Source organism: Mizuhopecten yessoensis, unplaced genomic scaffold, assembly GCF_002113885.1.
Source record: "Mizuhopecten yessoensis strain PY_sf001 unplaced genomic scaffold, ASM211388v2 scaffold10509, whole genome shotgun sequence".
NCBI classification, from domain to species: domain Eukaryota; kingdom Metazoa; phylum Mollusca; class Bivalvia; order Pectinida; family Pectinidae; genus Mizuhopecten; species Mizuhopecten yessoensis.
Window position 1 is genome coordinate 201,747 of NW_018408582.1, and position 15,702 is coordinate 217,448.

Consider the following 15,702-nt stretch of genomic DNA (forward strand, 5'->3'; position numbering starts at 1 on the left):
TTTTTAATCTTTAATGTATATACAACCTTTTTAAGCGACAGCTTTTCCTCACTAATGCTGACTATTTATTGCGTTTTGAATCCAGAATAATTTATCAACAAAGTATCAATATATATAAAAAAAAACGTTTGAACAATTTTTCATAAAAAAGAGAAACTAAGATACATTATTTCAATCGGTTTGATAAAAATAATCAATATTCTGTTATTTTCAGACATGTTTGTTCGTGGTATAGCTTACCGGTACTCCAGGTTGTAACGGGCAGCTTTCAGCAGTTCGATCTTTGTTAAGTTTATTATTCGTGCAAAATGATTCCCCCAAATGCAGTGTCATATGCTGGGATTCCACGGTTCCAGTGATCTAACGATAAACACACAAATGCAAAGAATGAGACTGTTTCCTTCTAAGTAACACTGTTTTCTGTGAGTATTTCAACATTTCCTTAGGGATCCCTGTCTCAATGAGGAAATTAATCGTTTTATGTCTCATGATCATTCTTTTTAGTATATTTTCTACATCAAAATCATTTATTTATCGGAGTGTAAGATATACTAGATCCATCTAAGCATGTTTTACTAGTTATATAGCAATCACATATTTCTTTTATAATAGGACATCAATATCACAGTAACAATCGTAATTATAAATAACTGTCTACTGGCTAAATATCTATATACAACACAGTGTTATAGAGGAGATAGACCCTCACGCATACGTGCATCCTGACCATCACCGTTGTAAAAGATGCGTTATGCTAAAAAAATAATAAGATAAAATTGTATCTGCATTTGTATGATTTGTGAACCGCTTTGAGATGACCTCTAAAACTAGGTTGTGATAAAGCGGTTTCTCATCTATATACTACTTCATACCACCTACCGGTAGCATGATAAATTAATTATCATTGGTTGTCATTATGAGAAGAAGTTGAGAACGGCTTAAGAACGACTCGAGAACAACTTGAGAAAAACTTGAGAACGGATGTTCCCATTCCCCAGCACTTGGGAACGAATTTTCTCAAGAAAAGAACGTTTGCTCGCGCCAGATGACGTTCGAAAATAGTATCCACAAAAAAGTGATCCCCGTAAGAAAATAGTCCGTCATAAACATATCATTAGCAACACCATATCAGGTGTAAATGTGCATATGGAAAAGCCAATGACGATAGGATTGTTTTAAAAATATTTTTCTCGTTCGAACAATGTTCTAATCGCTCGCACGAAGATTTAATATCGAGATCACCTGCGGTAGCCTCTCGATTTTATCCACCTGCTGGCGATGAGAAAATTATTCTCACGACAAACCCTGAAAATACAGTGTGATAATCTATAAACAGAATAACCTTGAATTATTATTAGTATTATCTAATACTGATTGTATTGTACCTATTGTACATAATCACGCAGGTATTCGGTAATGAAAAATAGTATAATAAATCAAATTAATGTTTTGAATAGATTAGGAAGGAGCTCAGGAACTGAGGGCTACTTACCGTTGAAGTAGGACTGACTACGTCTTTAACTACGTATTTGTATGTGCAGCAAGAATAACCGTTATGTTTGTTGATCTCATTTGCTGCGAAATCTCCAGATAATTTGAATGCCGACTGCACGTGAAGGTCAGAGAGTTTTCGTACCTGTAGCAGTAAAAAAAAATAGCCATGCGGTTATTTATTAACAACGAAGTTAAAGGAAATTGTGGAACATCTTAAAAGTGAACATTTACTGAAAGAATGTGTTCATGTTTAGGATTTTTAATTAAGCCGTCTGACAAGTTGATAGTGATAAACCGTTGGGTAAATTGAGCGGCTTTAATAAAAAAGAAACATGCTATCAATTTCAATTCACATATGAAGACAAAATAACATCACACCAAAGTCAAAACAGAAAACAAACAAAACATTAAGCAGAAAAAGAAAACAGGAATCATACAGACACAAAAAGAAGGTCAAAAATAGAATAGAATAAACCCCCTTAAGGCAATAATTAAAACACAACGTTATCCGGAAACGTGCTGTTTTCGCCATAACGCTTCCACTTTCATACAAGAAAGTAAAGCTTCCATTTAATACCTGAGAAAGATATTCCTTTGTTGAATGTCCAGTTAGTATAAGTTTTAATGGGGATCTAAATAATCTTGTTTCTTTCTTTCTTTTCCGTTCTTTACACAAAACGATATTTAAAATACAATGCAAGAGCGTAGGGAGGATTGTGAATGTATTTTACACAAACAAGTGATAAAGTATACTAGATTAAAAAGTAATAGGATAATTCTGCTATATGTAAAAATCGAATCTTGATAAAATAAAACACGTCATCCAAATTTTAACACAACTAATTCCTCCATGTCATTGTTTGTGTCTGTACAAAAAGAGTTCAATACAGTTTATTAATTATGATACCATAATACCAGTCCTACTGTTAAAAGCATGCATGTACGATGGTGGTAAACTCACTTCAGTTTAGGGTGAGTGTTCGGGTTTATTTTTTTTTGGAAGCTAATTGAACAAATATATCGTTTTGACAAAATGTCTATGCTCAATGTACTATGTATACATTATACAGTACACAATATTCTGATACAATCAATATTTAATGAATTTGTCTACAAGCTGGTAAATGCAGGAGAGTGTCTTAAATACCGAATGAAAACTGAATAAATCGTTGTCGTGACGATCATGAAATTCCAAAAGTTGACACCAACTCCGGACGTCCGGATTTAATTATTGGTAGTTGATTGTCTTATACATGCTCAAACATATACGGTGATGCTTTCCCAACATGACGTTTCAGCAAGACAGTCATTGATAGTGGATATTTGATGTCCAAATCATGTGTAAACACCATTTACATATGACTTTGGCTATTGGAAGGCCTTTAAACATCAAATAATAAATATAATAAAAACATCGTGCACAAATGATTATTATGGATTAAAATTCTTACTAAAATCAAAATACGTTTCTTGTTAAGGTTGTTTTGGTATCTTTTTTTAAGGATGGAATAAACAGAAATATAGATACACTCAAGACAGGCTTGGCAATTAGTATTAGCCGTTCCTTGATTTTGACTAGAAAATGATCAACACGATATTTATATACAATGTACTAAAAAGAATCTCAAAATGTTTACCTTTTGCTCCAGCATTTGTGGATAAGCCAATGTTGTCGAAAATAATGTGGATACAAGTATAATAATATTCATAATATTCATGTCTGGCTTCTATATAATATTTGAGATGGCAAAACTATTGTGCTCAAACGTGTATACACTGTCACAGATATGATGTCTTTATATAGACCATATTGTTGACGTCACCGGTCTTGTGAAACATCTTATCAATGCTAGCAATAGACATATCCTAAACTACGACAGACAAGTGGTGCAAAAACGCTGATAAAGGGTAACAAAGTAAGCAAATATAATGTCAGATATATTCTAAAATCTAAGGTGTATTTTATTAATACTAAAAACTGTATTCGTCGCTGATATATCTTTTCCTAACTACCTGCCCGCAATAATTAACAAAACGTATCACCTGCTGATACAGATGATATTCAGTGTGCAAAAGAAAACTCATTCTATAGACTATATTCAGTACCCATTTATTTTGCAAAATCAGATCTAGGCACTGTTTTGAGGACGCTATATTGAAGGAAAAAAGGAAATGCACAGAAAGGGAGACAGGCGAACACACAGACAGCCAAATAGCCATTAAATATATCAACTGTGAGAATTGCTGATCAATTAAGCTTAAAATAGGTATAATTAAATATGTAACTTGTGCATGACCGATGCTCAGTTAAACATTATTCATATGGAAATAAGTGATTTTAAAACCTGAAAATACAAGCAGGTTTCTTTTGGGGAATTTTCGGAAACTTGTTTTAGATTGTGGAGGGATTTTTGAGGGTTGATTATAGATTAATTTACATTATCTTACATTGATGACAGCCTATTATATTGTATTGCATACGTATAATTACGATGACCGAATGACCGCCACAGGATATAACTTGTACCATTGAATAAGTCTACAGTTGTGCACGAAACCATGACACAACAAACAGAAGTGCCAATCAATTTGATTGTCAAATGGATATCTAGAATAACCAGAATCACAAATTAAACAATAAAAATATTTGAAGTACAGTAATCAATTAGTTTTATCACGTTACATGTCGACACGCTGATGTTACTTGTACTTGTTTACAATATTATCTGGGTCGCTTTCCCAAATTCTAAAGATTCAGATTCTTTATTTCCTTATGTTTACAACACATCGGAGAGTAGACATACATATGTACAAGATATCACAATGTATAACACAAATTACAGTTGATGCAATAGTGTACAATGCATAACATAGATTATTAAAACACAATATACCTGAAGGTATGCACGTGTGTCGTTCCGCTCTAGCTTACTATCGTTATACCGGGTTTTAAAATAACATATCGCGGAGATCATTCAATATGTATTTAAATATGTAATAACTGTATTATAATGCATCAAAATAAAGATATGATGACAAAACTTCTTTTTTCATTTTGGTTGTTTTGATGCACAAACTGCTTTGTTTAGTAAGGAACATTCTATGCGACGTTATATTGTAGTCATGGTGACATATAACAAGTCATATTCTAACCCAATTAAAATGGCTGCCTTCAATTTGTAATCTTCAAAGACAATGTAACCAACATTGTTGGCCCCTTTGAAGGTAAGAAATATGTAATATATAATGAATCTTTACGATTGTGTGTGTGTGTGTGCGGGTGTTGGTGATGGTGGGTGTGGATGCGTGTATAATCACATTAAACCTTGTAACATGTCAGTACATGAATACGGTCTGTTATATTTATCGGAACATGTCCATACCTGTTCGTTTATAACAGAACACTTACTTGATGAATATATTATAGTTGTTACTCATTGCGAGGAGTAATTCATCATTATATGATCACCTCCCGAGTTCAAATATATCGTGGTGTATCATCCTATATACACGAAATAAACTAGATTGTCTCCACCAAACCTATCCGATAAGGTCAATGGTCACACAATGGTAAAGCACACACCTGGTGATTTTTAAATCGATTTACCTTTACATTTACACAGGGTTTAGCTATGACATGGACTTACTCCAATCCTATTTCTACAGAAATAACACACGGAGACTTTGTTTTGGACTATTTCTCACCTCAATATATGATGACAACTTCCGTGCATGTGTACCATATTATTACTCAAGAATAACTATGGAACTACAAGCAATGCCACATAACCCTTTGCATATGCCAATTTGCTTATAGATCATCCACTGCATAACATACAACAAACGCAACGTTGATCATATTTAAAATAAAATAAATACATTTTGTTTACAAATATGCATCAATCATGTTCGGATGCGACCTGTCTCTCCACCATCTATTGTACACACTGGTCAATCCATATATGTCGGCCTTTTATAGGGGACAAAAACACCTAAAACAAACAGCCTTTATACCCCCTCCCCATTAGTGACCCTCCCCCCGTTTTATTTCCTTTTGATGTGTTTGAAGTTGTTTTTGTACGTTCCCCCAACAGCCGTGATCTTGAGAAGACGGGACTAGTTGTCCAGTACGATCACGAAGTGGTATACAGAAGCACACGACTATATAGATGGACAGAAATGATTCGTTTGGGAAAATTAACATCTTTACTGTATTCTAAGAAAATTGCTATCTCTGTACTTTATCCAAATTCTCTGCAGTATCATCTTTTACAATTCTTTTGTATAAATTTGGAAATCTTAACTAACAAGTTTTCTTCTCCTCACATTTAAGTTACTCTGATGAGTACTTTTTATATATTTTCTTCACAATAGAAGTGTAACAAATATTGCAGTCCAATAAGTTTATATATAAATCTACTGGTACCGTGTGGCTTCTGTTTGTTCCTATATGTTACTATTTGGAAATTTTAGCCAAACCAAAGGTCAATGTCAAACATTATATCTATATGACTCATACACCAGTCACAGTGAAAACAGGTCATGACCTCGTACATTTCAACATGCCTATCTATCCGACAGCTGTTAAGCCCTAGCCCATTTAAAAATAAAAATAAATGTTAATGTACAACAGAACGAAATTCAGCGGACAAATATATATATCGGTTACGACTTAGTATTATTCCGATCTTGAATAAAATAAACATATTTACATTCATGGATTTGTCGCAAGTCCAATTCAGAGCTTTTGTATTGGATTTCCATGGTTTGTAATTAACCAGAGCGGCACATTCGGTAGGCTGATACAATAAGAAATAGAAATACGATATCAATATATGTGACGTCATCAGTTGAATCTTACTATGTCATTAAAACTATCAAATGAACTTTAGACAAAAATGTAATAATCTAATGTGAAAACATATCATTTTATTTTAATCTAAAAAATAAATACATCAATACATACATCTAACCAATATTTTTTATGTCACATATTGTTTTTTGTATCTTTCACTATCTGTTTACACAATTCCGTTGAACATTTGTGTATTCCAAAATGTTAAACCTCTTTCTATATACTACAGTTATAAGACAAAGGCTTTCCCTCTCTATGCTTATAATTTGTTCACTGATGTGTAATGTAATTGCAACATAATAAATACATTTATACGATCTTGAAACGTAATATATTAGACTTTACTGCATTCTTTTTTTTCGGTTTACTGCCTTGTGATTCTCATGTTGTTTCAGTTAAATATATATGGATGAGGACACCGTATTGCTGTTACTGATACAATTAGTCTGGTTATTTGAATTGAGAACATGCGCAGTGTAATCTTAATGATTTTAGCAGACAGAGGAATTCGTGAATTGAACACGACCAACACAACGTCTGGCTGAAGACGAATTTCACAATTTCCTAGTTTACAACGTCAAAATCTTTATACAAGATCACAAAATTGACACTGCAAAAACTTTTAATTATAGTGATCATTGAGATTTAAAAACAAAACATAAACGACCAAAACAATATCAACAACGACTTCATTAGAGCTAGATATATGTTTTTGAATATCTACAGTACATGTAGTAGTTCACCCCCACTTGAAACAGTTTCCTACAAATATCCTCTTGAATTCGAAGAAAACACTGTTCATATTTTTTTTTCTATTATTTTTAACTTGTCTAAAAAACTAAAGCAAGTCACGACATCTAATTATTGACAGAAAACTTTGCATGTATGTCCAAATACTACCCAGGGAGAGAACTTATATAGGGTTAAAGCTGTTTGTCCATTTTTGTTCATATGCTACCATTCTTTTGTCAATAAAAAAATCATAAAATTGAAATTGAAAAAAAGTCATAGTATTGGAAAGTAAAAAACACACCCGTAATCGAGAGTCAGGTTTCAAAGGACAGTCTTTTGTAGTTTTGTTAGCGTTTTCCTTGCTGTTGTTGCAAAGTGATATTCCAACGATGAATTTCAAATGAAAAAGTTCACCATCAACTATCTAGGATAATAAAAGGTAAAATATCAGTAAAATGTGATGAAATTATATAACAATTTGAAAGGTTATGTATATTAATTCTAGATGGATATCCAATGTTGTTTTTGAAATTAAATGTCTCAATAATAGCTCATAAGCTTATCAGGAAATGTGCTTAGTATCGATCAAATCACGAAAATAAGATGTTGACATAAAAATGTACTGTTAACAAAATCAAAATGAAACTATCAATTACATGTACTTTTGTTTCAGTCAGGGTCACAAAAAGATACTCATAAAATTAAAATGGAGAGGTCGTTCATTTTTTCTTGATTAAAACTAAATACATTTCAACGAAATGAATGGGTATTTATGTTATTCAAAATATCTGCTAATTAACTTGAGTGTAATTCCCCACAATGGATCAATATAAACGCTTTTCGTTCGTTCGTTGTATGCGATCTACACTTGATCTTACATCTGAAGTTTCCATTTCATCTGATATTCCTATTTTTGTCTATTTTAGCGAGGCTTTACCGAATCAAAAAGGAAATGTAATTAAATAACTGTAATACATCTCAAATATAAAATAGAAATTAATACAACATCCTTTGTGAATTTGACTGTCCTAATGTTCTTTATCTGGGATAATACCTGGTATGTCCCGTTTAATATGCCAACCAGTGATTTCCGTGGAACCTGATCGGAATACCCTCGGTCTTCATTGATAACGTCAACAACAGCATTTGTGGCTGTAATCACGTGAGGATCGTTCTTATTGTACGGTATATCACCTCCCCGTGGTCCTGGAGGAGGAAGCTACACAAATCAAAGACAGTTAAGAATTTGTTTTACCTGCATAAAAAAGACTTTTACAAATCTAGTAGTTTTACTACACAATGGTAATTAAATAAACCAATCAAAAAAATAAAAAAAAAGTATCGAAACTCGGACAGTAACAGTTCAGACCCGGATTCCAACCCTTTACATCCAACTGCAAACCTAATGAATAACCTGGTCGGTGGTAAAGCTTATTCGCTCATTCCAAATTGATGTATATCAAAAACGAACCTAAAGAGATATTGCTTTATGTAAGACAATCTACAACGGGATCATCTATCTTCGTGCTTGCCATGGGACAGGGATACTTAAAAAAGGACCAGGTTTGCCGATACTTCTTGCGCCTATACAATTACTATAGCACATTGCATGCAGCTTTTACAAATTCAACCATAATACAAATCCATTTGTGTTATAAATCCTGTATAAATTTCAATTGTCTATTACTTTACTATATTTGTTCCTGGTGCTGTAAACATGAACAGCAATCTGTTTGGTGAATTTTACATTATTGAATAAAGGTTTTTACAACGATGCCATGTAATACAACCTGTTAGTTTGACGAAAAGGGTATTAAACATCAAAGAATGGAAAATGAATCATGCTTTATGAGTGTAATGACGACGATCTTATTTCGAATTAACGTCCTCTTGTTGGTGGTTAAACAGATTCGGTAACGGCTAACATTGAAAACCAATGAACATCGGCCTATATAAGGTAAACTAATAAACAATATTCCATTTTGACTACAACTGTAAACTTTAAAAATTTTAGCGGTAGTCATACTAAAGCGCTTAAGTTATTTCGTTCATATATAAATGTAATAACTGAAGTGTTTGTATACTGTTCTCAATTGCATATTTACGGGTAACCCCAATTCGTCAATGCGTTTTAATGTTGCATTTTTTAATTCGGTAGTGCGCTAAAATGAAGTGCGTTAGTATAGGTATATTTACAATACTTATCCCATCCTTTATCATCACTAGACAAACCAATGACTGATGCTATGCAAAGTTTAAGGCATTGTGTTTGTTTCCAATACGCCGTCTTTCTTTGACGTCTGTCTTTATGATTCTTTATATGAAGATGTGAGCGAGATATCCAGTAACCTTTGTTGTAGGCCTAACATTGTATTACATAATTTTATAAAGATATCTTTTATTCTTTGCAAAACTAAAACTTTATGATAAAAAACACAGTAAATGGAGTATCACCGCTTCACATATCTACAACACTAAAGAATTGTTAACAATAAGAGGTCAATAAAGATAAAACGAACATCCAGACAAAGGTTTGTACCAAAAAGGGACCTGTGTATAGTTGTACAAGAGACCAGGTTTCATATCGCGACACTCCATCATCAAAAGAGGTAATCGCATACAAAATTATAAAATCAAAAGTGACAGAGTAAATGTTATATACCTTGCAGAAAGTGATAATTAGACGGACTGGCTAAGTGGAAGAGTTCAAACCTACAGTTAATTACCGTAGCACCGATCTTGAACTAATTGATTTGCCTCGCAAAACCAATCCATTTTATCAACACAGTATTGCCTCTTAAGAATAAAAAAAAAATCAATCATTTTAATTTTTATTCATTTTTTTATCCTTCTATCTACTTTGTCAAGAACACTGGACACTTACCGGTAAAGTTTCACATTCGTGTTCCATTACATCTGTCACATTTCCTAACCAACGGCGGTATAGTACTTTAGATTCACATCTCTGGATCTGTAACAAAGTGTATCTAAGCTGGACAGAATATGTTTGTTTCCTTAAAAAATCAATACACATTAGAAATGAAAAACATGAACTAAGTATATTTCACAATTTGATAGGCATGCATATGAATACTTAGCATCGATGTTGGTATGTTCACAATCCGATCGACTATGAGAAAAGAACATGACCTACAAATTATGCGCAGGCAATAAGTGAACACAAATCATAAAATAATAACATAGAACCAACCAAAAGTAACGTAATATTTTAAAACCAAAATAAATCTATTTATAATTTCATATGGTATTTAGTTCAAGATAGAACTATTATTTAGATGTAGGGGTTGTCGATTATGGAGTTTATATATTTATGAATATCTTCAATAAATATAACACGCCTACAGTCAGTGTACCGTAACAGGAACAGTTTTTAGCTGGATATCAATTACGTTACACGATAGTTTCAATTCCAAAACTGTTTGTTAATTTTTAATTAAAAAGATACCATTCATTCTTCTTTACTATTACACCATTCGTCCTGAATTGATTAGAGGGTTTTAAAAGTAAATGGTCTAGAAATACTCGGGACGATATGTCTTCCTTTGTACAAGTAGTTATTTCGGAAACGTGGTGCTATAAATAGAACGAGAAACACTATCATTAACATGTTGTTTAAAAGTCACTTTTCACTTGGCAAGTTTTCACTTAGTACATCTTGACTGCGAACTCAAAATCAATAAAACTAGGTCAAAATGTAAACAAAGGAAATTTGTGTATGGCGATCCTTGAGAAAATATAAGAAATGTAAGACCAGGTAATAAATACGAGTTCGTATAGAATCTACGCGAGGTGATCCGAGTTTATATGACGGGACATACAGCTGTATATAAAATAATTATATTATGATAGTAATTTTGCATACTTTATAAAACTTATGAACTAAAATATTTTTAATATAAAAAATAAATGATTATAGTAATTAAAGGATGTGTTTCGATAATTTATTAAAACAAGTTGCACATAGAACTATATTTTTACGCGTACAATTGTCTAGACACTCTAGCGGTGAAAAGACCCAGATAAGTTATTGTCAACTTGATGTGCCGCTTGGCGTTCTGGAGTGGGATTTTTTGTACGAAAAATCTAATGAACAGAATACTAAGTGTCGTCAGTAATACCAAATATGTTTCACTTGTGCGGCAGCACGAGTGGCAGATATAGAAATTTTATGAGTGAAATATATTTGGTTTTACTGAATACGCTGTAAGATATTCCCTATGATATCACTATTGTGACCACAAGACCTGTCTTAATCAACCTGCATATTTGAAAAACCTTGAACCAAGCTCTTGAATACCGCATAAACTGCGACATGTACACATGTAGGTAAGTCCATGATCAGAAAGTCGAAATTGTCTCGTTTATCGAGTTGATGTTAATGAAGCCTAGAACCATAAAACATACTGTGTATTATGGCCGAAAAACACTTCACTCAAACGAAATAATCTAATTATAAATTTTCACATAAACTTTGACATACAATTATAATTACGATGTTAACGTTTCATTTCTAAAAAATGCACAAAAAATCGCAAAAACAAACGAGACACTTAGAAATACTTAATATGTATTTCTTTGTGTGGTGATCAAAATTTAGCTCTTTCCGTGGAATATTGTTCTAGTTAATGATAGTGCAAACTGCATTTTTTGTATAGACTTTTCCATTACATAAAATGTGAGTGTTTGCGTTTACTATTCCAGACTATTCGTGTATACTGGCATACATGTAGGAGCATCAAAGATTGTGCTAGACAATTTCTACAGGAGTACTGTAATAAAGCGATATGATGATTTAACAACAGGCAAAGTTATCAGGTTAAAGCTGACATGAAGCCAGCAATACACATTGATGGATATTTACAGGGAGTCCTGCTTTTCCACTCTTCACTGGGCATTCGGAGGATGTGGCGTTGCTGTGTTCCACTGTATTGGAACAGACTGAGTTGGAAAGAGTAAATGCCAACCGATAAACACTACCATCTACAATCTGAAAACAGAAACATAAAGATCGTACCTTATGCATTGTTCTCCTTAAATTTGCCATACCTCACACAAATATCATTAATATATACCAAATATAATCCATCGTTTCCACACATAAACATGATATAATATCACATACGCCTAGTTGGTCACAAAGACGCATCGTAAATATATAAACAAAAGGCCATGATTCAACACATTAACAATGTTTCCATTTGGTTAATGGTCTGGTTACTATAAAAGATATCAGTGCTAGTGCAATAAAAGAAGATAGATTCGGGTGGTCACCACATTATTAATCAATGCACTTTCATTTTTTTGTGGGATCCTGATACATATGAACTGTCTTGGTGTTAGCAGTTAAGACCAGTAAAATGCCGATATTTTGTTGTAAATTAACAAATCACTTGGTTTTATTAACAAAACATCAGAGCAAAGTTAAAACAAATGCACTGATAAGCCACCACTACTATCTACAGATCCGATTATGGATATTCCTTTGTCATTTTTAAATAAACGATACAAATAAAGCATACCGCCAATCTATTCAACCTGGGAAACCAGTTGACAGTCGTTTGTTGCATTTCAATAATTAATAAAATGATTACATGAGTCAGTTAAATATTCGGACCTTTACTTCTGATATCTACTCTGGGTGCATTGGTACATGTGCGTTGCATAGATTACCAAATTTGGAACAGTGACTGCATATCATCGAAAACATCGATCAATGTGAACCACCTGCAGAATCGGAAATATTCTCTTTATCTTCTACTAAAGAGAGCATAGAAGAAACACTAAATAATCTGTCCCGATGGAGCTCTACCCTTCATCTCCTTACTTTTAGATTTTGCAAAGACTTTGAACGCCGAACAAAAGCATTTGCTCCTTCATCCTATCTGTATTTTCTATAACGTGGAGCTTTTATGATTTTATTTTTTAGCTCTTAAAGCCGTAAAACGTCTACAATGCAAAAAGAAAACTCTCTATTCAGTGTTACTTATAATGAAATGACCATTAAGCACTCATGTGTATGTACACAGATTGTATGTTCTGTCTCATCATAAAGTATACCTGCTCAGTTCCGCCTTCCAGTTTGTATAATGACCATCTAGAAGTGTTGTTCGAGTATCCCCGGTCTTTATTGATAGTCGATATGGCATCATCAATTGCAAAGCTGACACCAGGATCTGTTCTGTTGATGATGACCTGATCACCAGGGGACGGTCCCTTTATTATTCAGATAGAAATCCAGTTTTAATATAGACATACTGCATGCATCGTCATCAAATAAAAATAAATATATCAACGTAATAGTTGAACTGCAAATTGAATTGAAAAAAGAATATATGTTATAATCATTTATTTATATACTTATCAAATTAGCATATACATACTTCGTTAAATGTCTTTATTTGTGTACTTTGCGACCAATGTATACACACACGTATTGATGACTAGTAAACACACATATCGTGATATAAAACCTATATACTTGTCACCATTTCATACACCTATTAAGATTTAAACTTTTATACCAGTCACCATTTCACAAACAGATTTACAGTTAAACCGTTTTACTAGTCACCATTTCAAAAACAGATTAACAGTTAAAAAGTTTTACTAGTCACCATTTCAAAAACAGATTTACAGTTAAACCGTTTTACTAGTCACCATTTCACAAACATATTTATATGTAAACCTTTATACCAGTCACCATTTCACAATCATATTTGTATGTTAACCTTTATACCAGTCACCATTTCACAATCATATTTGTATGTTAACCTTTATACCAGTCACCATTTCACAATCATATTTGTATGTTAACCTTTATACCAGTCACCATTTCACAATCATATTTATATGTAAACCTTTATCCCAGTCACCATTTCATAAACATATTTATATGTAAACCTTTATACCAGTCACCATTTCACAAACACATTTTGGGAAAGTATATTTATTAAATCCGGTATAAAATGTAGTTATCGCACTTTATTAATGTACTTTTACACAAGTTCAAACATTTTGTTGTTGTACTTTTTAATAATTAACATACATCATACAAGTACTTTGTGTGTTATATTTAAGTTTGCACGCATTGATCTATGGAAATATAATTCAAAATTAATATTTTTCAAATAAGAAATCCCCATGAGTTCATTTTACCTCGCACATGTGTGACAGGACAGTACTCCGTGGCATTTTCCAATGCTTATAAACCACTGTTGCGTTACAAAGACGTTGCTGGCCGAACAAAATATGCATGTTGATACAAAAAAAAAAAATTAGAAAATGTTCATACAAACAATGGCCTATTCAATTCCTTGGATACTTTTAAGGTTTTGTGTTCATGTAAGTTGCAGTTAATAGTGGAGAGAATATAACGATCTGCATATATACATTGTAATTTGTGCTGTACCGCTTTACTTTAAAAATGGAGGTGAGATACAAAAAATATGTTACAGAACAGATATTGTAATTGCATAAAAATGTCAGTTGTATGAATCAAAACCATACAATTATGAGTTTTATTAAGCCTAAAATACCGTTATGATTAATGATATTTCGGAAAAAATAACAAACCTAATACTGTTGCATCCAAAAGTTACATTCGGAAAACGCTATTTGTCGAAATTATTTATAGGTGTATAAAGTCGATAAAAATAATGTTTAGGATAATATATATCTCGTTTGTACCGAATTCGCTGTACAAAAAGTTAATGAAAACGACAAATACCTTCATACCCGGAATGACCGGACAATCCGCATTTGAAGTGTTGATGTTGACGATGCTGTTATTGCACTCAGAATTTCCTACCGTAAAGTCAAGTCGATATATTTCACCGTCGACAACCTGGTAACACAATGTATTGTTGTTAGTATACTGTTAGCGTACAGAGTATAACGGTTTTTGATTTTTTTTGTGTGTGTCACATATTACGCAATTTTTGCAGTTTCTATATTTTCATTTGTTGTTTCATGTATCATTTACAATTCAATAATGCACTAAAATTTGATTGTGCTAAAATTCGTTTGTTAACATTTCGATTTTTATTTTTGTTTTTGTAATACAATTGTACTAAGTTCAATACGGACAGTACGTCTGCCGAGTTGATTTGTCCATTCGTCTGGTTTTTTCCCGAATATGTTTGGAGTTCTAGTCTAGAGACACAATTCCTTTAATATAATTAGGAAATGGACGAATTTACCGATGAAACAAACAAATGTTACTTTTTTTGAACCATGTATAAAGTTGAAGAAAATGGCAAATAACATCGCCTCGTCAAAGCGGACAGCGCAAGTAAAAAAGCTTTCAATGGCGAAAATATTTTAACTGTTATCTAGTTTTGAGTTGTTCCCCAGTGAATATCTCTTCCGGCTGTCGTATCTCAGGAAGCGCCGATATTTTATAATGGACTTGCGGTTAGAGGTCTCCCTGGGTTTAGAAAGCGCGTTACCCGTTGTGTTCAACGTGTAAGGTGACACTACCATAAATAGAACACTTTCACGATTTTGAACCAACATTGCTTCTCAGATTAGAAGAATAAAATGGAAATGGAAGGCATGAAAGGTAATATTTATCTCCAAAGTGGAATATTTAGTAGAATACG

The 15,702-nt window shown here is 32.8% G+C and overlaps 1 protein-coding gene across 2 annotated transcripts in view; it reads right to left on the reverse strand.

Annotated features, from left to right (window-relative positions):
• LOC110460874 overlaps positions 1–15,702 on the reverse strand; it is a 39,287-nt gene that overhangs the window by 1,158 nt on the left and 22,427 nt on the right. For both annotated transcript variants that reach the window (XM_021514070.1, XM_021514069.1), the window contains exons 18-27: positions 14,829–14,945; positions 14,258–14,335; positions 13,160–13,315; positions 11,964–12,089; positions 9,966–10,052; positions 8,136–8,300; positions 7,383–7,505; positions 6,207–6,293; positions 1,493–1,636; positions 241–360 (exon numbers count right to left, since the gene is read on the reverse strand). In XM_021514070.1, coding sequence (XP_021369745.1) covers positions 241–360; positions 1,493–1,636; positions 6,207–6,293; positions 7,383–7,505; positions 8,136–8,300; positions 9,966–10,052; positions 11,964–12,089; positions 13,160–13,315; positions 14,258–14,335; positions 14,829–14,945 — 1,203 coding nt within the window. The remainder of the gene's footprint in view (positions 1–240; positions 361–1,492; positions 1,637–6,206; positions 6,294–7,382; positions 7,506–8,135; positions 8,301–9,965; positions 10,053–11,963; positions 12,090–13,159; positions 13,316–14,257; positions 14,336–14,828; positions 14,946–15,702) is intronic.